The sequence below is a fragment of the Petromyzon marinus genome, chromosome 15 (assembly GCF_048934315.1).
Source record: "Petromyzon marinus isolate PM22_M1 ecotype Great Lakes invasive population chromosome 15, UKy_Petmar_22M1.pri1.0, whole genome shotgun sequence".
Classification (NCBI taxonomy): domain Eukaryota; kingdom Metazoa; phylum Chordata; class Hyperoartia; order Petromyzontiformes; family Petromyzontidae; genus Petromyzon; species Petromyzon marinus.
In genome coordinates, this window is record NC_133681.1 from 2,992,767 (window position 1) to 3,019,191 (window position 26,425).

Consider the following 26,425-nt stretch of genomic DNA (forward strand, 5'->3'; position numbering starts at 1 on the left):
TTCCCTTCTACGTGACTTTACCGAAAGAACCAAGAAGATGAATCCATGCAGTCACGAAAGCTTTAAATCAAAATATAAGCATTGTCTTTGACACTGATTGGCCTACACCAGAGATATGGCCTCGTCTCACCAGTGTCAGACCGGAGAACACCAAAATATGAACAGTGCAATGACAATGCACGGATAGCTCTGGGTTGACGGCGATATCGTAAGATCTGCTAATTTGGTGGTGCGTGTGCGTATATACGTTGAACTTGTTTCGCACCGTACGCAGACAATCTAGAATACAAAAAAAAACGTTTTGGGAGTGCGAGCAAACTGCGCACACGAAAAGAACACGAAAATGAATGTCGGGTATTTTTTTTGACGTTACAGAACTTTATTGCTGTAATGGAAGTACAAATTTGAAATCGTATAAAATTAAAAAGCACTCAAATATTGCTACACCTTGCATTGTGGTACAAAAACAAACCCCCATATTTTCAGAAACATGCGTATTTACGTTCAACAACTAAGCGTTTAATAATGCGGTGAGGAAATGGTCGACAAAAATATATCTAACACTTAGGACGTTTCTAACGATGCAATATACACATTTTCAATACATGTTGCAATCACACAACTTGTAGATCATATTTTTCTTTCAATTTAATAATGCCGTAACGATATAGTTTATCTCCTGCTCAAAACAACCTTGACTAACCTCTAAATGTGAATGTAGGTTTTAGCCCCATCACACAAATAACAGTTGCAAAATAGTTTTTCGTAATTAACATGGATGACGCCAATTCACTTTGTACGATTCACACACCGTTTCTGTAACTACGTGTGAATTGCTTACTTCCTCAAACCAAACGACTTCCAAAACTTGTCTTTTATCTTTTCAGCAACGCAAGGAAAAGTTTAAGAGCCTTGGGAATGGGCAATACCAGACTTCCGAGTGAAAAAAAAAACCCCGATTCTACTGTAATTATGAGCTCTGGACACGGTTGCTACTTTATCAGTTCAATGATTGTACCACCTGGCGAACTACTCTAGATTACTTAAAGTGCCCTGGCATTGTGAAGTATTTAGAATAAGTTACACGTGTGGCATTGCTTTATACAAAAGCATACGCAGTATTGTTACCGCTAATGTACAATCATTAAACAAAAAAAAATCCATAAAAAAATAAAAACACGCTCCCGCTGTTGTACGTATGGTGCTAAAAGATATATAAAAGCAAAAAAAAATCCCACTACTTTGACCTCTATAACGTACCGACTCAGCATTATTATTACGTGCTACGTATTTACAAAGACGGCAATTCACGCGAGGCCTTGGTATGTACTTAACACCACAACTCAGGGACGCGAAGGTCTGATAGCATTTCACAAGACGACTCTCTGGCGTCCTTGGACAGCCCTGTTTGCACTTGGGCCAGCAATCTTGGTTCATCACGTAAGCACACAGCCCTCCTCACCCCAGCGCTTGAGTAGCGGTAAACAGCATTGACACGTGTGCCAAGTCGCCTCCTCTAACACTGGACAGAGGCATATTCTTGGTTCTTTTGGTAAAGTCACGTAGAAGGGAAACAAAACAATACAATTCTCACGACGTTTCGACTGCAACACAAGCCAATCATCATCAGGTGTGAAAACCACAGCCATAATTTTTTTCTTCAAATTTTCTTGCTGTGGTTTTCACACCTGACGATGATTGCTTGTGTTGCAGTCGAAACGTCGTGAGAAGTTTTATTGTTTTATATTTCTATTATTATATTGCTTCCCTTCTACGTGGTGACTTTACCGAAAGAACCAATAATATGAATCCCTGCAGTCACGAAAGCTTTAAATCAAAACTGGACAGATGCTTTCCTGTCGCGCAGATAGCACAAGTCGAGCTGTGATTGCGATGCGCGGAAGAATTTAAATTCGGCTCAATATATGCAACCCGATGGAATAGATTCGTACATATGGCCACGTTAATGCGAGTTTTAAGAAAATAAAACTACCTTGATGAAGAGTGATTTGATCTTCCTCGAGAATAACGATCATCTCTAGAGTTGTGTGAATAAAATCTCGAGCATGACAAATGCCCTTTGATGCAAAATACAGTAAACAAAAATAATGTCGTGTAGACCTATGGGAGTTGATTGCAGCCAAAAGGTTAGAGTGACACAATTTAATGCGCATTTTATCACGGTAAATTGGGAGATTCATCACGGAAACTAGAAATGTCAAAAATGCGTTCTCGTTGTTGTGGTAACTTTAGAGTCTTTGCCATCCCTTTAATTTATTATTCTACATGTGCAAGCCACCGTGACCCAATCGTACGTTTCCTTTACCAGGTCAAGCCGTACCTGAATGACTAAAACGTTTGAATTGCTACTCAGTTTAACACGTAGGCTTTCGCGACCAGTATTATTCGTAATGAAGGTTTTTTGGGTTAGATCACACATTTATTATAACACGATCTAACCGAAAAAAACTTTATTATGAATGAATTGCTACTCAACAGCTATTTTTTACTTTTAATAAGCAAGAGTGGTTCCAATATTAGCACGGAGCACATCAATCTGTGCAACTGAAACCAAGATCACGCGCAAAACACGGTTCTCTTAAATCGTGAGTTTCGTCAAATTCAAAGTGGTATAAACTAACACTCAATGAAGAGTGTTCGTTGATGTGAAGTGTTAGAGCAGGCATACTGAATAGTTGATTGCAGTTCATTACAACCCCGCTTACAAATCCCTCACGCAACATTTATTTTATAGTACGCTCTGCTCTCTGTTCATTCCTTACTAGTCCCTGAGAAAATCGTCCTCTTGAAAAAAAAGTTTCGTTTGTATAACTTGGCACTGTTTACGCAGGCATTGGGAGCACACCGTTCCAGGGCAGCGGTCCTCAGTTTCATCAGAATTTGAACAGATTGATGAAGGCTTGTGGGGAGAGTGGAATGTAGGCACACTCAGGATTATTAGCTGTGCAAGGGTGGCCAGTGTCCTGAAAAAGAACACACACACACACAGCAACACACATCAAAACACTGGGTTTGGGAATTTCGTTTCTTTTTACAGTTAATGGGTGTCCATTTAATCACCAAAGTGAGCTGCAATCAGGTTAGTTTCATAGTTTGGCCAATAAAGTTGTATTACAAAAGAAAAACCAGAGAACATCTGTCTGAAATTATCTTGTTCTAGCTCTCTGATGTGTTTTTTGGGAGTCGTTTCTCGCTTCGTTCGGCATAATGTCTGACGTTTCACTCGGACGTGCTGGGAGCTTCTTCAGGAACTGAATTCCGTTCTTTGTGAACTGAATTAATATCCATCTCCAAAAGAAGCTCCCGGACATCATGCCGACAACACGTGGCACAACCCTCAAACACACGAGAGAGCTCCGCGGAATAACCACAAAAACGCACGTGCGATCATTCATCTCATTTTGCAGCATCATATTGCCCCATACCACTCGTACAGAATGAGCTGGCAAGGCTAGGTTTAGCAGGTTGTCCACAATGCCTTGCTAATGGGGTCAACAGGTGTCCGCACCCCAGTGGTGACCTCTCTCACCTTCCAGAAGAGCACGTGGCAGTGGCGGCAGAATTGTGGGGTGTCGCCATACTCTTCCTTGCGAGGGTAGCAGCGCTGCATCTTGAAGTACATTCTCTGCCAATCAATCTGCCCTTTGTCGTTCAACATCAGGCGCCTGCGGAACTGCAAACACAGACGGACAACACGGCAATTCGGTCTCGATTACGCGAAGCGTGAGCTGGGATTTTGAGGTTCACCGCGCCTCCGGCGACGGGGGAGCTGCCTATTTTTGCTGTTAATATGTGATAATGATGTGCACGTTTTTGTTCACGGGGTTGTTTTGACTATACTTCACTACGCTGGTCAGTGCAGAACGACTTCGAGGGGGAACACCCACGACCGATTGCGACATCACTTGCCGCTGACGTTAGCCATGGTAGGGATTTGAACTCGGCTTGCCGGGTTCACAGCACCACCACTCCATCCCCTTACCGTGATGCATTGAAATGTATTAATACATTGTTATTTAATCGCAGGTAATTTTTAAATGTGGGGATGTGAAGTATGGCTTTACATACAATGACCCACACGTGTGAACAATTATTCAGGTTTTTTTTTACTTCATACAAAAGATGCCTTGCTTAATTATTTCCCTGTAGAATTCAAATCACCGACTGTGCAAACTGGCTGTATGACAAGCGCAATGAACCATGCGGATACCTGCTCGCCCACCGTCAGAATAAAAGCAGCGACGCTGTGAGGGAACTTTAGAGTTATTTCTGTGAAAATGTCCACTTGAAGACCTTATATTTTGAATTCTGTACTTCATTGTTCTCTGCACCAAGGGCATTTTCTTTTATCTCAGACCAGTTAATCATTATCATATGCGAGTAAGCAACAAGCTAAACATGTTCTGAGTTTAAGGTTTGCAAAGCAGTCTACAAAAAAACCCCATTTAGACGTATTTTAATGTGGCCTCGATTCCAGACGTGAACAAATCCTTGCCTTACTTGTCACATAGCTACCGCTATAGTATAGACATTATGTATAGTATGTATGCAATTATGCAGTCCTAATCAAAAGCAGCTAACCTTTACAACATCACATGTGGCAGACAAGGTAATAGCAGCACATTCGCACGAGGCACTAGCAGTGACATATACAGCTGTGTAATTTTAACCGTGGAAAAAAATGGAGGGAAAAAAAACCTCACTGGCATGACAAGGACATCGTGTCCAGCTACAACACTGAAGTCCACTACATTGTGCAACGCACGCTCATTGGACATTCTTTTGTTTTATTTTTGGACCAAAAAACACGACGAAAAAATACCCACCTGTTTGTCCGAATTGAAAGCTCCCCCCTCCCCAAGCTCACGTAGAATTTACATCAAAAGTAAACACGAATGAACTAAACAATCAACGGCGGACCTCTGCGAGCATTCTAAAGGAAGCTATAACCAATGTGGATTGCATTGGGAGTGCTGGTTAATAAAAACACCTTGCCATGACTACGTGGTGCAGGCCACACTTCAAGACTGGGTCAAAATTCAACAACATGTAAGTGTAGATTTGAAGCTTTCGTGACTGCAAGGATCCATACTCTTTTGTTTTATTCGGTAAAGTCACGAAGGCCGAAACGCCGTAATTTTTGCTGTTTTATTTTTTACCTACGTGACTTTACCGAATAGAACCAAAGAGTAACATGTCAGTACCCGAAAACCTCATGTGAAAAAAAATAAACTGTTTCAACCACCCTTGCAGCTCGGGAATGATGTATTCACACCACTGCTCGCAAAAGTCCACGAGACAGAGATAGCGCTATAGAGAACCCCTCTAGGGGGTACTTGGCCTACTCTTCCATACTGGCCCGACATCTTGGAAGAGGCAGGAATACCCCACACTTTGCCAGCTGTCCTCCTCTTTCGCATAGCATTCTTGGGGGTTGCAACAGATTTCAAATTGATGTCGAGATTTGATAGCTATTTGAGCGCTTCGAGAGTGGCCGCGCGGGGATTTGTTTCAGATCGCCGTTGAACCATCCGATTGGGCGGCCGTTCACGGTATGTTGCACCGTCTGAGATGTCGCACCACCACAGTCAAAACCTGGACTCTCGTTAATTTTCTACCAATGGAGAAAGTGTCCACATCTTCCATGGAGTGTCCAGATCCGATTTCAAGGAGGACCAGGTCTTCCTCGGTAGGTCAGATCCTGGTTGGAGGATTGTGGGGTCGATGACGATGGCCAAATATCCTCTCTCGAGCGCTCTCGAGTGGAAGCCCATCTGCCAGCAGCGGTGTCAAAAAATAATTGCACCCTTGCCATTACTGTGATTGAATAGGACTCCGAGTTGTTGTTTTTGTTTTTACCACGGGAAATTTAGCCAATCGGCTAACTGCAGTGCACTCATTTACACTGCTGGGTGATCAGAGTTCAGTGGATTCAAGAAACCTGCCCCAATGTTTCACCTGCCGCACCACGAGATCGCATTGAACCGGTCGACCTCTGGATTGCACGTCCCATTGGCTAACATCGTGAGAATTTTTTATTGTTTTATATATATTTTATTATTTTATTGTTTCCCTTCCACGTGACTTTACCGAAAGAGCTAAGGATATACTAGGCCCGTTAAATTTCGATTTAAAGCTTTCGTGACTGCAAGGATTCATCTTCTTGGTTCTTTCGGTAAAGTCGCGTGGAATGAGAATAAAACAACGAAACAAAATAAGACAGTAAAATTCTCACGACGTTTCGGCCACAAGTGAAGAAGGCTACTTGTGTTGTGGCCGAAACGTCGTGAGAATTTTATTGTCTTATTTTGTTTCATTGTTTTATTCTCATTCTACGTGACTTTACCGAAAGAACGAAGACGACATACTAGGCCCTTAAAAACCAAGCTCGCGGGAACACCATTTTGTGCAGTTAGCACTTCCCTCTGGAAGGAGGCTTTTGTACCTGGCGTTCTGTGAAGTGGTACTGGCAGAGGCGCTTCCACAGCAGGCGGTCCTCGCAGAGCCCGCTGAGGCGAGCCGACACGCGGCCCATGCTGAGGATGTCGCGCCCGTCAGCCAGGCGCCGCAGAATATTGAGCTGCATGTCAGCTGGGAGGTCAACTAGAGTCAGACCTTCATCTTCTCTCTGAGCCAGGGAAGACAAACAGAATGGCAGTGCTCTGATCAGCGTTAGGGCTAAAAATGCAACAGACAAGCATTGCAAGGAGAATTGTTTTTACCAAGAAACAAATATTATAGGTTGCATTGTTCAGTCTTTAGCTGCCTTGAGATAGGCACAAGGGTAAATGTGCAGCCCTGCAATTCCTTGCTCATGGCCACACTGCTAACAGAAGGGCCTCTACTCGAGGAAGCTCTGGAAAGAACCGTTTTGGGAGTAGTTTGGCCTATTCTTCAATGCTGACCAGACATTGGAAGAAGTGGCAGTGCCCACACTTTAACCCACTGCACGTGACCTGCCAATCGACTAACTTGTAGTCGTACCATGTATACTTATGGGTGGGCAGAGGTGCGAGGATTTTAGAAACTTGCCCTTGAAATTCTAGACGTGCAAAAGTGCTCCTATGCTTCAGAAGTCAAGCAGTATTTGTACCTAGATATGAGGTACAGAGGACTTTTGGTGGAAAGAAAAAAATGTAGCAATAACACGAGCCTGACATTGAGTTCCAGGCTAAATAATTGGTGCTCACTTGGAAGCGAACAATTGCAAAAGGAAGAAATTACTTGAATGAAAAGAATATGGCAAAAATGCGCAGCTCAAGTCAATGTGGAAAAATAAACGTGCCGATTTTCTGAAATAAATTATCTCTGGACAACTATTTATAAAGCTTTCATTTTGTGTTGCTCACATAACAGGAATATTTCATAAATTAACTTTGCAAACCACTGAATATCCCATATATACATTGTTTTGTAAAAAAAAGCTGTCCCGAATTACTGAAACCATAATGCATGTGGCAGTTCAGACAAGTGAGATCAGTCTTGGTTTACGATAATGGGTTCCAAACCTGACATAAGGAAACAATGCAGATTTGGCATTTCTCGTTTCTGCATTCATTGGGTATTGAAAAAAAGAAATATTTGCTGTTATAACCTGTAAGTGTTATAGCCAATGCTTCTGCATTGAACTCTGCATGACTATATTAGGGCAGTACATCAAGCTGCAGGTTGTTCCCATTTCAGCACATATTGGTTTCAACCGCTTAATTTTTCATTGATGATAGACTTTCACTAATGAAAACTATTTAAACAATTGTACGCTTTATCCCCTTCCAGAAAAAAAAGAATGAAGAAAGGTATCTCTAATTAATGCTATTTTAGCATGTTTTCAATTGCTTTACCTTTGTACCAAAATCTGTTTCCACTTTAAGTAAAGAAAAAAAACCCCACCCCACTCCCATGTTCTTTCACTGCCAGGAACTGTGGCTTGTAAAACATAACCATCGTGGATATTTATTTTTAATAAGTCAAAATCTGTGCTTGATTTATTCGCATTTGTTTTAAAAAACAAGTGTGCATTGGTACTTGAATCGGGCAACATTTACCAACATACGAATCTCGGAATAATAAAACACCAATTCTAACGGAGAAGATGGTTTCAAATTAAGCAACCATTGGAAAGATGTTCTAAATCGAACTAAACATTAAACTAATTTCAATGGTACAGTATATTTTTCAAGTATATGTACCCCAAAATTTCGCAGCTCTTATAAATTCCCTTTTCACACCATCAATAGGTAAACTCCCCCTCCCCCACCCCCGCGCCAAACGGCAAGTCCACCGGCACGTACACCACCTCTTTTCTAAAGTCGGCCAATCAAACGCTATTTTTTATGCTAATTCCTTTGTCAAGGCACCTTGTTTGCTCACACACAGCTTAAAGGTCCGCGGTCTGAGCGTGCCTGTGTTTCACTCCAGCGCTGTCCTCGAGGCAGCCTGATCCCTTCACCTGATGAAGGCCGCTTGTGTTGTGGCCGAAACGTCGTGATTCTTGTTGTTTTATTTTTTACCTACGTGACTTTACCGAATAGAACCACAGAGTAATAAAACACCAATGGCGGAGCACGAGCACATCAATGATTGGGCAATGTACGTAGAGAGGGCACTGAGAAGGCCGTGCCATGTTGTCTTCCACAGAGAGAGATTAGTTCTACTGCGTAGGCTTTCGTGGCTGTGCTGTATATACAGTGAGGGGAAAAAAGTAGTTCATCCCCCGCTGATTTTGTACGTTTGCCCACTGACAAAGAAATGATGAGTCTATAATTTTAATGGTAGGTTTATTTTAACAGTGAGAGACAGAATGACAACAAGAAAATCCAGAAAAACGCATGTCAAAAATGTTATAAATTGATTTGCATTTTAATGAGGGAAATAAGTATTTGGCCCCCTCTCAATCAGAAAGATTTCTGGCTCCCAGGTGTCTTTTATACAGGTAACGAGCTGAGATTAGGAGCACACTCTTAAAGGGAGTGCTCCTAATCTCAGCTTGTTACCTGTATAAAACACACCTGTCTACAGAACCAATCAATCAATCAGATTCCAACTCTCCACCATGGCCAAGACCAAAGAGCTCTCCAAGGTTGTCAGGGACAAGATTGTAGACCTACACAAAGCTGGAATGGGCTACAAGACCATTGCCAAGCAGCTTGGTGAGAAGGTGACAACAGTTGGTGCGATTCTTCGCAAATGGAAGAAACACAAAAGAACTGTCAATCTCCCTTGGCCTGGGGCTCCATGCAAGATCTCACCTCGTGGAGTTGCAATGATCATGAGAACGGTGAGGAATCAGCCCAGAACTACACGGGAGGATCTTGTCAATGATCTCAAGGCAGCTGGGACCATAGTCACCAAGAAAATAATTGGTAACACACTACGCCATGAAGGACTGAAATCCTGCAGCACCCGCAAGGTTCCCCTGCTCAAGAAAGCACATACATGCGCGTCTGAAGTTTGCCAATGAACATCTGAATGATTCAGAGGACAACTGGGTGAAAGTGTTGTGGTCAGATGAGACCAAAATGGAGCTCTTTGGCATCAACTCAACTCGCCGTGTTTGGAGGAGGAGGAATGCTGCCTATGACCCTCAAGAACACCATCCCCACCGTCAAACATGGAGGTGGAAACATTATGCTTTGGGGGTGTTTTGCTGCTAAGAGGACAGGACAACTTCACCGCATCAAAGGGACGATGGACGGGGCCATGTACCGTCAAATCTTGGGTGAGAACCTCCTTCCCTCAGCTAGGGCATTGAAAATGCGTCGTGGATGGGTATTCCAGCATGACAATGACCCAAAACACTCAGCCAAGGCAACAAAAGAGTGGCTCAAGAAGAAGAACATTAAGGTCCTGGAGTGGCCTAGCCAGTCTCCAGACCTTAATCCCATATAATATCTGTGGAGGGAGCTGAAGGTTCGAGTTGCCAAACGTCAGCCTCGAAACCTTAATGACTTGGAGAAGATCTGCAAAGAGGAGTGGGACAAAATCCCTCCAGAGATGTGTGCAAACCTGGTGGCCAACTACAAGAAACGTCTGACCTCTGTGATTGCCAACAAAGGTTTTGCCACCAAGTACTAAGTCATGTTTTGCAGAGGGGTCAAATACTTATTTCCCTCATTAAAATGCAAATCAATTTATAACATTTTTGACATGTGTTTTTCTGGATTTTGTTGTTGTTATTCTGTCTCTCACTGTTCAAATAAACCTACAATTAAATTTATAGACTGATCATTTCTTTGTCAGTGGGCAAACGTACAAAATCAGCAGGGGATCAAATACTTTTTTCCCTCACTGTATTGTCTCTCACTATTAAAATAAACCTACCATTAAAATTATAGACTGATCATTTCTTTGTCAGTGGGCAAACGTACAAAATCAGCAGAGGATTAAATACTTTTTTTCCCTCGCGGCTCAAGCGAGGCATTTCAATTATGTTCGTAAAGAAGCTCCCAGAACGTGGAGCGGAATGCTGGATACCAAGTCGGACAACATGCAGTATATGCACTATCAGAGAGAGCTATTAGTAGTTTGAAGCCAAAGTGTCAGTGATTTCCTGCTCAAAAGACCACTCATAATCTCAGCATGCATTTCAATTATTTGGCCAGGCCGCTTCTGAAAACGAAGCTAATAGGTCAGTGGGCTTTACCTGGTAAATGAATCATTAATATATTATTATTGATTTACTTACCTTTCCTATATTTTTCACTCCCATCGTGTTTTCGAATAATTCGTTATTGTATATTTCTGATCCGCCCCTCCTGGACGTCTGAAAACAGCTTTATAGCTCATCAGATTCCTCCAGTATAAACACAGATTCTGATTCTAATACAGCCCGAGCCAGTGGTGGAAATTCCTCTATCCTAGGTGGGGGCAAGTTTATTGACAAGAGAACCACGGTTGACTTCCTGACTAATTGATGCTTATTCTTTCGACCCTGGAGGGTTGATGGGCAATAAATGTTGCTTAAATGCCCACACAGCGTTGTTCTACTGGACATCTGTGAAACTGCTGGACATCTGTGAAAGAGCTTTCTAGCGCATCGGATTCCTCCAACATACATATTTTGATAAATATTCTGATTATGTTTACACTCTTCAAAGCACTCATAAGGGAACACTTGATTTGAGACGGGAGGGTTACTCACGGCTGTGATTTGAATATGCTTGAGCTGGTAGTGCCACTGCAGGATGCTCTCCATGCGAAGGTACCACACGTTAATGTTGCCCACCAGCACAGACTTCCCCACGCCTTCCACCAGCTGGCACAGGGACGTGTGCAGACCCTGCAGGAGCTCTTTGATCAAGCGGATGTTCTCCTGGTCCTTGAGCACTGCATCGCATGGAACGCAACACACGCAGGCAGTTGGCAAGCGCTTCCGTCTTTGTCCTCCGACAGCAGCTAAGATGCAATATTATTTTTTAATTAAAACTACTTTGTTGAATACTTTGGACGAAGTCCTAGGCAAGGAATGGCCATGATTATTTGGCGAAGCACAGTTTAATGATAGTTTAAACAAACTTTATTGTGCACCCAACGGAGCGGAAAAGTTGATGTTTTCAAAACTGTAGCCGTTAGATCTTTGGGGGATACTGAAATTCATGCGCCGTATCTGTAAAAATATTTGATTTGAGTATTTCACGATCTTTTTCGTTGACCAAGTTAGTTGGCCAAATCAGGAGCGTACTTTATTATGAACATTGAGAGGAGTGTAATACCACTAGCAACGTGAGTCCAAGAGAATGACTGACCAATGGCCTTATAACTAACCTGAAAATAGAGGTACAATAAAATATCTCAGTCCAAATTGCAATATAGCTAATAACACATATATATATCTGCCGTATGCATCTGCAATGGGTGTTTAAAATTCCTAAAAAGTTAAATCCAGTTGTTGTTCTCATATTGGCCGAATATATATGTTTTTATTGGCCAAACATTAGGGACAGCCACTGTAACAGATACCATTTGTTGACCAAATGCAGACTGCAGTGGACTGCCAAAGAATTCTGGTAAGCACCGATGGCCTCATTCCCCCCCCCCATCAGAACAATCTGCCAAGTCACCCTTTAAACAATGTGCCCCCCCCCCAAACTGTGCACTTCACGGGTTAAAGGCCACACACGCTCACTCACCTTTGTTAACAATCTTTTCCAGAATGTTGAAATAGTTTTTCTGCGCGGCCCCACTTAAAGAGGTCAGTTGGCTCTGCGCGATCAGCTGCAGAAGCTGAGAAAAGAAAAGCGGCACTCCGTTGCGATGGTTATTTTTTAACAACTGCATGGCACATCTAAAAATGTACGTTCATATATGTTGCGCATTCGTGCCGCGCGAGCAACGTGACCAAGCTACGCAGAAGATAATTCCGCAGGCAGTTGCTATCCTGTATAAACACCGCAGTGAAAGTTTCCTGCAGTGACTATGTTGCGTCATGTCATACTTTTACAATCGAAATACTGTTGTGTACGCGATGCGGTATCGGTGAAACAGTGCATTTTATGTTTGTGTCAAGGGAAGGACGCCGTATAAATGTTTGTACCAAGTATGCAGTTAATCAGCCCATAAATTATCAACATGTTCACTAGCAAAAAAAACAAAAGTGTTAAGTACCTCTGCCACGACAAAACATCGGTTATAAAACCCGACTTTGCGCAGGTCCACTGGCACTGAAACGCGATATGTTTATGGCATTGCTGCGAGCCCTGTTTGCTGCACGATGTCATTCCAGTTACACATGGCCAAACGAAAATGTCAACAGAGCCTCAGCCTGACAAGAATCCTCACATCTCCCCCTTCCCCCCACCCAGTCCGACCTCCCTCTCCCCCCCACCACGTCTGACCACGAGTTGTGGTGTGGCACACTCCCGCTGCATCACATGGCGAAAGCCAAACAGCAGTAACTAACGGCTCACCTGCCAGGACAAAATTAGCCCCAAGATGCCACGTGGAAAATCACTACTGCAGCCCGCCGCTGGTGGTGTAGTAGCAGTGAATGCACACATACACACACAGCACTGACCGCATCTCTGTATCCTCCTTTAATAACACTCAAGGCTTTTCCTACGCCCCCACCACCACCACCACCAAACTCTGTAGGTTCTGCAGCTGTTACAATCGCTCAACAATTGAGAAAACATATCCGTAAGGATTGAGTGCCAATTGTGAGAAATACTTTTTTTAAAGGGAGCTTTTTTTAATTGCAGTTATAATTGTTGTTATTTCGTGTGTTTGGTGAAATAATGTTCTTGATATATTTCACATGCCATAGTTCGTTCAGAGAATAAAACAGCGTGCAATAGGTTGAGTAGGCTCGTCCTGTGCAGTAAACACTTGTTATGAATGCAGTTAATTATGAACGAATAGTTCAAGCTTAAAGCCATAGTTAAATATGTTGAACACTAAGTGGGGGACACATGTGTCATTAGGCAATTTACATTATTTTTTCGAAACCGTTCTATGGTTTTTATTTTTAGTCACGCATGTGATATAAGTTCAACCTGAAGTTTGACAGTTATATTTTGCATTATACACTATAAATAATAAACTGGTACAATCACAAAAATATAATCCTCTAGCATAATGTAATCTTACTTTGGATTAGGGCTAAAAGTTGGCCAGGAGATGGCAGTGCACTGATAATTAAGACAAACAGCAACATCTTCTTTCTATCTTTACAGAGCTTTAAGTTTTAGCCTCTCTTGTGCATGGGGTTTCTCTGGTTATGTGGTTTTATCTCACATGACAGACATTCATTCATGGAATTGGCCAAAAATACCAATTCAGAATCCTGAGAATAATGTTTTTATTTTCCAGTATAGCTTATTATTATAATAGCATGGCCTACTATAGCACGACACTTGGGAGTGATAATATATAAGACCACTAAATATGGCACTCACTTTTTTTTAATCGGTGGGAGGCTTAGGTTTCCTACAGCCCACCATAACCTCAAAATAATCACCTAGATTTTAGATGGAAAATGCGAGCCCATAGAAAAACATTCCATGACAACAGGCAGATAGCCGGTGAAATGTAAAAACAAGTATCGCACGTAAATAATTTTAGAATTGTTCAGCGTACGAAATGACCACACGTTCAATTCTCCAACTAAGCCTAAACATGCTAACTAAGAACGAAGAAATTCAACATAGACGCATTCCCTTGTGGAAAGAGGTCCTTGACCAAAACCTCTGTGGTGATCTGAGGGACAAACCTCATGGATCATATTATCCACCACATTATTACGTGCGAATTTACTCCACTGTATCTGTGCGAAAGCGTGGCAGATAAAATTACGTATGGAACCGCAGAGTAATGGGTAAACTCATGGGTTATAAGGTTGCGGACAAGAGTTGTTCTGTAATATGTTAAATACTACACGAGAGCTGCATTCCTTTCGACTATGTGCAATGTAGAAATTGCGTACTACTGCGCGCATATATATTTTATTAATTCGTTGAACACGTAGCAACACCAGTGCCGGGTAAGTCACGTGGTTCTGAAAGTGTTTACTTGCCGGTCAATTTCGAGTCATTACAGACAGTCATGCGGAACACAGAAATAGAATTGGACTGGTATATCCTCTGTCAGCTGTTGCCAGGAGTAATGAAAACGGAAGACATGGGGACAACACAGGAGTCTCATTCAAGCTAGCCAGTGGGATTTTCGCCATGCCATCCACTCGACATTTACTCAACGCTGTCGAGCTTGAGGTGTCGTTTTAACCACCAACAATGAAAGCATTTCCAGGTGGCCGAAGCAATGTGTGTAATCTCTTAATTGCAAAATACCACCGGACAAGTTTTGTTATTGCACATTTACAGTAAATTTACAATGTAAACATCGACTTGTGTAACGTTTCATGCAAGAACGTTCATACTGACTCTTGCAATATGTATGACGGTTCCTTTACTTAATTCCAATAGATTAGTGCACGTGGCAATGTAAACACGACAAATATGCAACAAATACATTACTGTGCCAACCCGCTAATGCAGCGTGAATTTAGCCAATCAGGATTGTGATGTTCTGCCAAAAGTAATGTGCCTCTCATGTTTTTTTTGGTAAAACTAGGTGATTAAATGTGTAGCGAGGTTTATGAACAACACGTAGTTTCAAAACATCTAATACAGTAGAAGCTGGATGTGAGTACACCCCTTGCTTACAACCAAAGCAGTTTTAAAATCAGAAGTTGCCCTTCGACCTGCCCAACCAGCAAGAACGTGCTTATTTATATTAGAACTGCGCTTTGTATGAGATGTGCTCATATCCAGCAAAAGAAAACCTATCGCCCTGAAAGCCATGTACACGCCTTGTGGAGCATGTGGCAGGGCGACCGCACAATCACCAACAACGCCTACATCTGCAGTGAGTTGGCCTTGGGTGACAGGTTACACAACTCCACGTGACGGTAAGGTGAACCTTGTGAAATCAACACTGCTATCCAAGCAAGCAAAAGCAACAGCTGTTTTGACCACTTTTTTTTTATCACAGCGCAAGTGCTGGCAGGCCGATATCAAAGTCAAGCATCCAGCGAGCATTTCTGGCTATACTCTTTTCATAAAATAAGAGATTTTAAAATGTTTTGGAAGGTTCTCAGTTTATGCGAACATACTGGGATTTTTTAAATGCACAGTGCCGTGGCCACTTTTTGCGTCTAAATTTGTAGCTGAACATTGGCCATCCCCATACTGGATGAATCATTCACAGCTTGTTTTTGCACTTACCCGTACAACGTAGGTGAAGCGCCGTCTGTCATGGATTGCGGCAGAAAAGTCGAGTCGATTAAACGCCTCTCCCAGGGTGCAGTAGCCGTGACGCTAAAACACAAACATATTTTACGGTTGACATTAATAGACAAGTTGGTTATTTGGTCATCGTTCACAGCTCAATTATGATTGCTTATGTAACTGTTGGGTGGCTGGAGTGGTGGCGAAGTGATTCGTGCACTGCGCTATGAACTTGGCCACCCGAGTTTAATTCCCGGCCACAGACAACATCACAGGCGAGGGATATCTGAACTGGTGGGCCCTCCCTCCCACCCTTCAACAACCCACACTGACTTGCGTGGCAAGTACAGTCAAACAACTCCCATGATCGAGAGCCATCGGAGCCCGTCATCCAGCAATGGATTGACGGAGGGCTTTAAATGATCCACATGTGTTTTTATAATTAGTATATTTCGTAGGACTGATATTCTTATAGTGCACGGCTATCACAGATGAACTATTGTATACCGTATGCCAGCAGGGGGCATAGTTACTACGCCCGCAATATTTACCTGCTCTGCCCCCAGACTAACAATAAACCTCTGTAACAAGTGGCAAATGCGCTAACCACTCCACCATGTCATTGCAGACTCTTCTTACACAACATTATTTTACAACAGTTAAGTACAAGTTGATCCAATGTTTTAAACGTGTTTAGATCTTGCAGACAACGCTCACCTCCTTCGTGCTCCCCTTGTGAACGTATATCCATTTATCCTTATGGAAATCTGTTTGGTGGGAACAAAAATGCAAAATCGTACGTATTCAACAAACCAACTGCAGAAAGCACCACTTTAAGGACATCTATCAATTATGAAAACACGTGACATTTGTACGCATTACAGGTCGCTTCCACTATCATATGCGTTACAATTCGATGCATTCATAGGAGTGGGCAAATATTCCGTACATTGTGTCTTGGCAGTATTGTTTAGCATGTCCTTCCGCCTTTTTTTCACGACAACTTCAAAGTCCTGTTCTTGTACAGAGTTTTCCTTGTTTTCTTGAGACCTGTCAAAACAAGCAGAGCAATTCTGTGATCACGTTAGGCCAGACATTTTTGGCAATGTCCCTTTGTATTTATGCATGGAAATTCAGAGGTGAACTGTTTATTACCTTAAAGAGTGTTAAATATTTATACTAAGACCAGCTGTTTGATCCAAAAACTGTCCACTTTTAACAGGAACCATGCTTTTATTTACTATATATTTATACAATACATCCACAAGGTTTCTAATTAATTACATTTTCGTTGTGAGCGTATTTAACATCCATTCAAGAATTAACAGTGCAATGATGGATATCACAATATTGAATGTGATATTATAATAAACTGAATGTTCAATCGTTGGAATTGGGATTGAGGGAATACATTGTTACATGTAAAAATTGTAAACACCAGTGTATTTATGATTTGCGTTGTTTAAAAATGGCTTAACTGTGTTGTTGTTCATGAGGAGCCAGGAATTTGCGACTATAAAACTATAAATGAAAACAAATCACACAGAATACAGAGTACTCTAAAATACTGTGCTGTATTTGGAATTTAGTGTTTTAAGACTCGATTCCTTATTGCCTTCATCATGTTATTCTTCATCAATTAGCTAAACATAGATTTTTGGGGTTTTTAATGGGACTAAATTAAATCGTAACATTGCATATCCCTCAAAAGCTATTAAGACACCTCTTGCAGAAAAAATAAAAATATTCAACCAAAACATTTATGCATTTCAACATTGAGCGCCCAACGATGGCACGCAACAACAAAACAACTTCCACGACTGGAAGTTCTTCATCCCTCACCATCACCCCTCAACACTAGGTAACAGGGTTAGGCACGTATTGGTCAATGAAACCGGGACATCCAAGGTCCCGCTCTATCTCCGGCCACCCCTCCTTGGCGAGAAGCCAAACCAATCGCATGAATGGCACGCCCCCGCTCCTCGGGCTTGTTACCAGGGGCTATTTCAAGGCAGCAAACGGTCGGGATAAAACTGAAGGCGAGTTACAGTCCAAAGTTATTTTTGTATTTGAGACTCGTGAAACGGTGAATCATGACTCTGCGATTTTCCCTGCAGCTTTTCATATTTGTGGGGTGGAGCGGTGGCGCAATGGTTAGCGCACTTCCGCTGCGAGGACGACTGCAAACCGAGTTTGAAACCTCAACCCGCAGCGTCATCCGACAGTGGATTGGCAAGGGGCTGTCACGAACTTACCTCGGATTCGTGGCCAGATTTTTGAGTGATCAATTATACCACCATTTAATGTATCCACGAAAAAAAGGTGAAGGCAAGAACACCTATACGAGCGACGATGCAAATGCAGGTCCAATGAAGCCACCGTACAGCGCCGTATTCAACTCTTGTGTGTGGTTTTTTTGTTTATGCTGTACGCAACTTGCTACCCATGGGAAGGTTCAGCAGTGAAAATGCAATGGCTCTCAATGGCCCCTTCGTGCGTCAGGGGTCGATAAAGGGCACCTCGACAGTTGTCGTCCGCAAGACTCATCCCCGCCACAGGAATGTGGAATTTCCATGACTGTTTCAGGGCTGTAAACAGGAAGCCAGTGCCATCGATGCTCAATTGAGCGGGAAGCGCTCGTGTGATTTTGCTTAATTCAACGCATCATGTATATCAAATAATTAACTCAATATATAAAATTGGACAACCTTATGCAAACGTATTGTCATCATTAGCACTCTCTTTGCCAACACCTTGGATCTGCTTTCCGTTTGTTTTCTTCATCGTTTTTTTATTCTCCTGGCATTGCTGCCTTGGGAGGGAAATATTGTGTTTTCCAGTCCATCACACATACAGTAAACACTTATACGTTGTAAGCCATTAATCATGCTGGCCAAAAAGAACCTATTTACCATTTCAACTGAACACAAAGTTTACACTGCTGACGTTCAACACAACTCAGGAGGGACTCGTCCTCTTGCTAACGAATGACAAGTGTTATTCTCTTGCAATGGAACCCAGAGCAAAAACGCCTAATCTCATCGCCAATAAACCAAGCGTCTGATTCGCCTTGGTGGCTGCACCGACGTCTCTCTGCCTTTCCTCACGTAGCGCCTAGTCGTGAAGTGGCTACACGCCACACACAATCTGTATACCATCACTGGTGGGGGAGGGCAGACCTGTCACAGGCCTGCCCGTATATATGCGAGGGACAAAAAACACCCGAGTTCAATGAGAGGTAACTCTAAAACGTTAACACCGCTTGTTATTGCTACGGCTTTTTTGCATTTACAATTACAAGGCGGCAATTGGGGGTCCTCGCGTTAAATAAATATTTGCATTCTGTATCGGGGTACATTTATTTGACGAGAAAAAAAGAGTGGGGATAAAATTGACTTGCAGGTATGTTGTCTTTTAATGTGGGAGCTTACTGAATGCAAGTCGTTTGAATGGCATTAATCTGGTGGCCACATTCTTCCAATGACCTGTCCGAAAGCATGAATTCCATCAGTGAACCATCTGCAGTTGATGTGGCAGTATTATGCCCTCAGGCTAGCTGGTCATCGAATGTTGCTGGAATGTGGTATACATTAAAAATGCAGTGTATTGCTCAACATTCCTTATATACACAGGTGTGGGAAGGTGGGGTGGGATGGTGTGTTATTTTTCTTAAGCTAAACCCATAATGAACTATAACAGGTTAATAACAAACCAAACATTGTGCTGTGCTGTAATTCTACCAGTTGCTCACACACGCATAGTCAGTGTTTCATTAATCATTCGCAGTTCCTACAGTATTTACTTAGCCCACATTGCCTCCTCTGGATTGGGAAATAACGCAGTACTTGCTACATGTTGTTAAGCAATTGTAGACACAGTACAGTCACAAAAATTGCATTTGTTGATGGGATCAAACCAGAAGCACATTGACTAAAGTGCAGTTGACTTGTATCTGGAATACCTATCAAACGACCACCATTTTATGTTTAGCACACATGCATTGGCTGCATATTGGCCACTACCTTCAACAACATGTTATTTTTCCACAGTGGTCTAAAATCGTACATGCCACTTAGACATTTTTGCTCATAAACAAAGTTGAAGAATAGCATGCTCCTATTTAACTGTACTGTATATACCTGGCAAATGGCGAAACTGAGAGTAATGACCGTTGATTTACAGCAACAGTGATGCGATGAGACAATATTAATACATCGTGGGCCAATTACTATATTATAGTTCATGACGCATACACCGATTCATGCACGGCATATGCTGATTACATCTGCATGCCTAGTCTCGGAGACCTTAATATAACTCAAGCTGTGGCATTCCCATGAACTGGTAGGTCACATTTGTGGAATATTGTTTATAGTGCAACAGTGTTGGTGTCACATGCTTTCCATTAAATTTGTAGACAATATATTTGGTGTTGTCAATGATGGTAAACACGTTTTTTTTAATTAATCAATTGTTGTACTGTCCTGTGTTCTCCATTTAAGCTCTTTATACCCTCATTACAACCCCAGGTTACTTATACAGATTACCTCTATTGACAGTTTATCTATTACCCAAGGCTACTTTGCCTGGTTCTCACCTAGTTAAACAAAATTAACTCTAACTACTTGAGGTTTACCGATAGGTTATCTATATCCCCCAGGCTACGTAGAGGTTAACCGCACAATACCTTCCACTTACCTATACATGCAAGATTACTGATACAACTTATACCACCACAGGTTACCTTTGCAAGTTGCCTTTACCTGAATGTTACCTGCACCCAAGATTACTTATGCAGGTTAGTTAAACAAGCTACCCACGTCCATGTTACTTATATTGGATCTGTAGTTTGCTTGCACCCGAGGTTACCTTTACAGGTTACCTATACAATCTATCTGCAGGTTAACTTACTAACAAGATTCCAAATGCAACACACCACCTCTACTGCACCTAAGCTTTAGCTGGAGGTTACCACCTATAATCTTTATAAGATGCACGTGTGTGATATAGAGTACACTGTGTGTATTTAATTGTGCCGAGCACGTGTTGTTAAACGGACAAAAGTATTTTTTACTTGCGAATAATGTAAAATGTATAAGAATTTAAATGGACATTGAGAGCCTTCATTAGTTGTCCATCACTACTGAAGATGTTTTCTTGTTCGTGTTTTTTTGTTTGTTGCGGTTGCACCCGATTCAAGAGCCGAATGGCTCACAGGGCTATACCAAATAAATGAAACTGAACTGAAATGATATCTTTTGATTTAAAGCTTTCGTGACTGCAGGGATTCATATTCTTGGTTCTTTCGGTAAAGTCACATAGAAGGGAAACAATAAAATAATAAATATATAAAACAATCAAATTCTCACGACGCTTCGACTGCAACACAAGCAATCATCATCATCATCAGGTGTGAAAACCACAGCAATATATTTTTGTTACGATATCATTTCATATTCTTGAACCAAGAATATGAAATGATATCGTAATTGAAGTCCAGTGTTGTTTCGCGCGACTTTTAAACGTCCATGAAACAGGCGGAAACAGAAAAAAATGAGTAATTTATATTCTAGATTTGAAGCTTTCGTGACTGCAAGGATCCATACTCTTTGGTTCTATTCGGTAAAGTCACTTTACCGAATAGAACCAAAGAGTATGAGTAATTTACAGTCACTGTTAGCCAAGGAATGAATTATGACCAACCACAGAGGGCTCGTACGACTATGACGTCACTCACATTGGGTTCAACACATTTCCAAAGTCGTAAAGAAAAAGAGCACACATCTCGTCCCTTCACAAGACTACACGCACGCACACCCCCAAAAGTATGTTTCACACATCCTGTCAGCCACACGGCCTTCGAGGAGTGCACTCATTCATGCATGGCTCCAACACGTGCAACCCCATCTTGACAATTGTTCTAATCAGCACGGTCAAAGATTTGCTCGAACCTATGCCGGTGAGCTGTCAGATATTATACACGAGGTCCCTCGCTTTAAAAAAATATATTTATATGGCTCTGAGTGACGGCTCTTATATTGCCATGACAGAGCGGCTGGCCGTTACTTCATAGACTTTTTTTCGTCCTTCATTCACGAAGCTTAATGCCACGTGTTTAAAGCAGCGTCCCGGGCGACTATTCAGGGCCAAGGCGTGACGCATTTACTACACAGGATAGGGGGCTACAGAGTGTTGCGCGCCGTGAATTAATTTTAACATTTTTAAGCAACAAAATAAAAACCAACTCACATGAATTTAATGATGTCGTTGACTTTGTCGTGGCTGCCCCTCTTCCATCCACTGCCAGTCTTGACCCAGCTGCCACCAGGAGACCGCCAGTCCTGACCCAAGAAAGGCATCTTTTCCCCTTTGTCAAAAAAAACTCAACAAAACCACCGCACAAGTCAAACAGCAACAAAGAGAGAGAGAGAGAGCGAGAGCGCGCGTGCTAGAGAAAGAAATAACAAAAAAATAAAGGCGGTTTAAACCGAACCGCAAAAGTAACACGCCGGAGTACTAGTTAGCGTTCGTTGGCTCTCGGTCACAATTGAATTGCGTTGTGCCCCTGGGCTGCGCTCGCTCCTGCGCCTTTTGAAGGAGGCGAGCGAGCGAGAGAGAGGGCCACTTTGTTGCCGGAATAACACACGTGGCGGTGACGCGCGCTTTGTTGTGATGAGTGTTTCGGTGCCGCCTCGCCATTGGGTCAACCACATTCCTCCCTCTCCACTTGTCCCCTTGCACCACCACCCCCACCGCTACACCCGAACCCCAACTAACCGTGCGCTCGGTCTCGCCCCGCTCTCTCTCTCTCTCTCCAGCACGTGGTGGTTCGTGGTGGGGAGGGGGGTGGTGATAGTTGCTGGGGGAATTAGTGGTGGTTGGTGGGGGTTGGGTGAGCGAGTGGTGGGGTGGTGGAGAGGGGGATAGTGGAGCTGGGTGGATGGTGGCGGGGGTGATGGTGAAGATTGTGGTGGGGATGGTTGTGGTAGGAGTCAACCCCATGGCACCTGGGGTTCTGTCCCGTGAACTCCTGCCAGGGAGCCTTCGACACTTCCCCTGGCCTCAAAGTGCACCTAGCACGGCACAAGCGCCTTGATGACGTTTCCGCCACTTAGTGGTGAACGGCGGTTGTTGTTCTTGTTGGTGGTGGTGGTGGTAGTGAGGGATGGTGGCAGTGATGGTGATGGTATGTGATGGTGGAGGTAGGTGATAGTGGTGGTGGATGGGGGTAGGATTTTAATTTCTGCTAACGGTTAATTTGAAAGAACAATTTACGGTTGCAATTAAATGAAGGCAAAACATAAAAAAATTGTTGTATCCACATGTTACTGTACATGTACAATCAATGTTTTAGTACATCTGCCTATATTCTTTGTTTTTTTTTCGGTAAAGTCACTTAGATATAATAATAATAAATTGAATAAAAATATAAAAAAAACAAATTAATAAAACCACGAATGTAGACTGTAGCCGGGTTCTTAATCTGCCTATATTTTGAAAAAGCAACATTACCAGCATGCATGCCTTGAAGCAAATAGATTCTGGACCGCTTTCGACATTCTGGGTCTCATCATGCTGCTGCTGCTGTATTACCAGATGTCATTTGCAAGAGCACTCCTCCTCAAATGGGGGGGACCTCGTTCAACACAGAAAGCAATACCGCACACAAACGTACTGCTCGTGTCAAATCAACCCCGTGGGGGGGGGGGGAGATGTTGGTACATCCTTGCCTCATACATAATGGGTGAGCACTTGAGCAGAATGCATTAGACAAAAAAATCTACTCATTCTAACATTTGTTTAAAGTTTTTTTTTTAACATTGACTGTGTTGTGCCCCCCCCCCCCCACGCCGAGTTACTGAATTATAACCCTCCCATTTAAATAGGCGTAACAAGCGGATGGAAAAATTAAATATTAAGTGAAGTGTGTGGCTGCCTGTGGGAAGATGATACTACAAAAGAACTATAAAGAATGGAGTGTGAAGTGTCCCAATTAAACTAGCATGGGTTATCTTAAAATTGGAAATTAGACAATGTATTGTCCTAAAATTGAATGTACACGTATCCCTCCCTCGACACGTATCCCTCCCTCGACACAATGTTCTGGCTACCACATGTGCTCTATTTGTTATGATAACTGATGGGAAGTCTCATCAGCAGAGGAGGCTGTTGCAAGCGGGTTTTTTTCTTCCGCTCGTGCATGCAAACATTATTTACAACCCCTTGGCCAGTGTACGAAATTCGACATTCCTGTGACAGGGATGAGTTAGTGCATGAGACAATCCCGTTTTTTGTTCTCTTTTTCCATTTGTTTGTTAGCCCCCCCACCCCACCCCCCTCATTTACGTTGTACTGTCAGCATCGTGTCTTGAGAATTGCATTTCTATTGGGAATGTTGGCATCAAGCAATACACCGCCGTGGGTCTGAGAACAGTCCCGAAAGATGTCGCAATACTACTCTTGTTACATGTTCTGCCACCAACGCACGTAAACACGACCACAACACCCACATCCTCAGATCCTTCAGCTGGCTCCCTCAACTGTGGGGTCCTTGGACTAACGACACGATCACCCTCACTGCCTTTAGGATCCCCCGTGAACTTGACCCTGCCTTCCCGTTTCTCCTCATATCACTCCCATGAATGTGCTCTCTGCTCCAGCAAACAATGCCTTCTATTAAAGCCCCCTGCCAGCATTCCCTTCGCAGGAGGTCACTACTGCTGCCAATGTAGTTTGGAACCTCTCCCTCTGATCATTCATGCTGTCAACTTCCTGCTCGTGGCCTTCTCCTCCACTTACGTCTGTCTCTTCAAAGATTTTATAGGGGGCACCTCGCTGGCGAGATGTTAACTGCCTCGCCAGGCATACAGGAGGTTGTGGGTTCGATCCCAACCCTGACGCCAGCATATTTAGAGTTTGCATCTTCTCCCTGTGGTCGCATTAATTTATCTCCGGGTCTCGATTTAAAGCTTTCGTGACTGCAAGGATTCATCTTCTTTGGTTCTTTCGGTAAAGTCACGTAGAATGAGAATAAAATAATAATAAATTGATAAAATAAAATAACACAATCAAATTCTCACGACGTTTCGGCCACAACACAAGCGCCCTTCATCAGGTGAAGGGACGAGACTGTCTGGAGGACAGCGCTGGAGCGAACACAGCCAAGCTCAGACCGCGACCTTTAAGCTGTGTGAGAAGAAACAGAGCGCCTTGACAAAGGAATTAGCATAGAATTTAGCATTGAAATAGCTGAGTGATTAGCTTGTGACTGGTCGCAGAAATGGCTATGTTAAAGTCAAAGCATACACATTCAGAGAGGCACCTAGTACAAATCAAACAGGAGAATTTAGCATTGAAATAGCTGAGTGATTAGCTTGTGACTGGTCATAGAAATAGTTATGTTAAAGTCAAAGCATACACATTCACAGAGGCACCTAGTACAAATCAAACAGGAGAATTTAGCATTGAAATAACTGAGGGCTTAGCTTGTGACTGGTCATAGAAATAGTTATGTTAAAGTCAAAGCATACACATTCACAGAGGCACCTAGTACAAATCAAACAGGAGAATTTAGCATTGAAATAGCTGAGTGATTAGCTTGTGACTGGTCATAGAAATAGTTATGTTAAAGTCAAAGCCTACACATCTACAGAGGCACATACCAACCTGCCAAATTGTAAAACATAGTCGAGTTATAATTATTCATTCTCGGAAAGCCTCAATGAGTCACCATCATGTTATCACGAGGGACTTTGATTTTTTTCCGTCAAACATTTACAAGAGTCCATATATTTATTTTCGACTATTATATTGCATATCCCCTTGTCCCATGTTATCATGAGAGGTGTTTAACCATACGTCATCACGCTGGTCAGTGCCCTTTGGTCAGGAGGGTGTAGCCTAGACCAAATCAGATATCTCTGACCACCTGTGTTAATCATGACCAGGAATCGAGCTTAGCGCAGTGCATGAACCTCATGCATCGCAGCTCCACCCCTTTCTTAGAATAAACATGCTAAATTACATTTTTATTGTTTACAGCACCTTGTTTGTTATTGATCATTTATTTTGTATTCTTGGTTCTTTCGGTAAAGTCACGTTGAAGGGAAACAATAAATAATATATATAAAACAATACAATTCTCACGACGTTTCGACTGTAACACAAGCTGTCATCATCAGGTGTGAAAACCAACGTGTTACAGTCGAAACGTCGTGAGAATTTTATTGTTTTATATATATTATTTTATTGTTTCCCTTCAACGTGACTTTACCGAAAGAACCAAGAATATGAATCACTGCAGTCACGAAAGCTTTAAATCAAAATAATTTATTTTGTGTTTATATACCCCAATACACTGTACGGTATATAACGCTATGGCAGGCAATTAGCTTTATTTTTATTATTATATGCGTGCGTTACGAAATCGCCCCTTAGCTAAAAATGGTTTAAGAAGAGGTATAGTGTTTCACGTCATGCGTCTGTTAAGCTGACACTCCTGTGTACAGAACATTTGAGGGTCACATTTTGTTTACAGATTAAGGTCCCGTGGTGGAGTCAGAGGCAACAGCCCAAACTATCCGGCGGAGTTGTCAATGGAAAATTGCGTAAATCTGTTCGAAAAACAGCAGGAGGCAGCTTGCATTGGACAGGCATGTCATTTCGTTCATTAGCTTAAAAGC

At 42.5% G+C, this 26,425-nt stretch overlaps 1 protein-coding gene across 1 annotated transcript; it reads right to left on the reverse strand.

Annotated features, from left to right (window-relative positions):
* Nucleotides 1–355: 355 nt before the first annotated feature.
* On the reverse strand, nt 356–22,484 carry LOC116942585 (F-box only protein 32-like). The gene is made up of 9 exons (XM_032954663.2): nt 21,993–22,484; nt 16,693–16,793; nt 16,461–16,510; nt 15,741–15,833; nt 12,150–12,243; nt 11,162–11,346; nt 6,467–6,649; nt 3,551–3,694; nt 356–2,984 (listed from the first exon to the last, which is right to left on the reverse strand). The coding sequence occupies exons 1-9, from the start codon at nt 22,100–22,102 to the stop codon at nt 2,895–2,897; spliced, it is 1,050 nt and encodes a 349-aa protein (XP_032810554.2). The 5' UTR covers nt 22,103–22,484; the 3' UTR covers nt 356–2,894.
* Nucleotides 22,485–26,425: the final 3,941 nt, after the last annotated feature.

Coding starts and splice junctions, on each gene's coding strand:
- LOC116942585 (XM_032954663.2), bottom strand. CDS start 22,102: ATGCCTTTCTTGGGTCAGGACTGGCGGTCTCCTGGTGGCAGCTGGGTC. Junction 6,650..11,161: donor AGCATATTCAAATCACAGCC/GTGAGTAACCCT, acceptor TCCCTGGCTCAG/AGAGAAGATGAAGGTCTGAC. Junction 3,695..6,466: donor ACCACTTCACAGAACGCCAG/GTACAAAAGCCT, acceptor CTGTGTTTGCAG/TTCCGCAGGCGCCTGATGTT.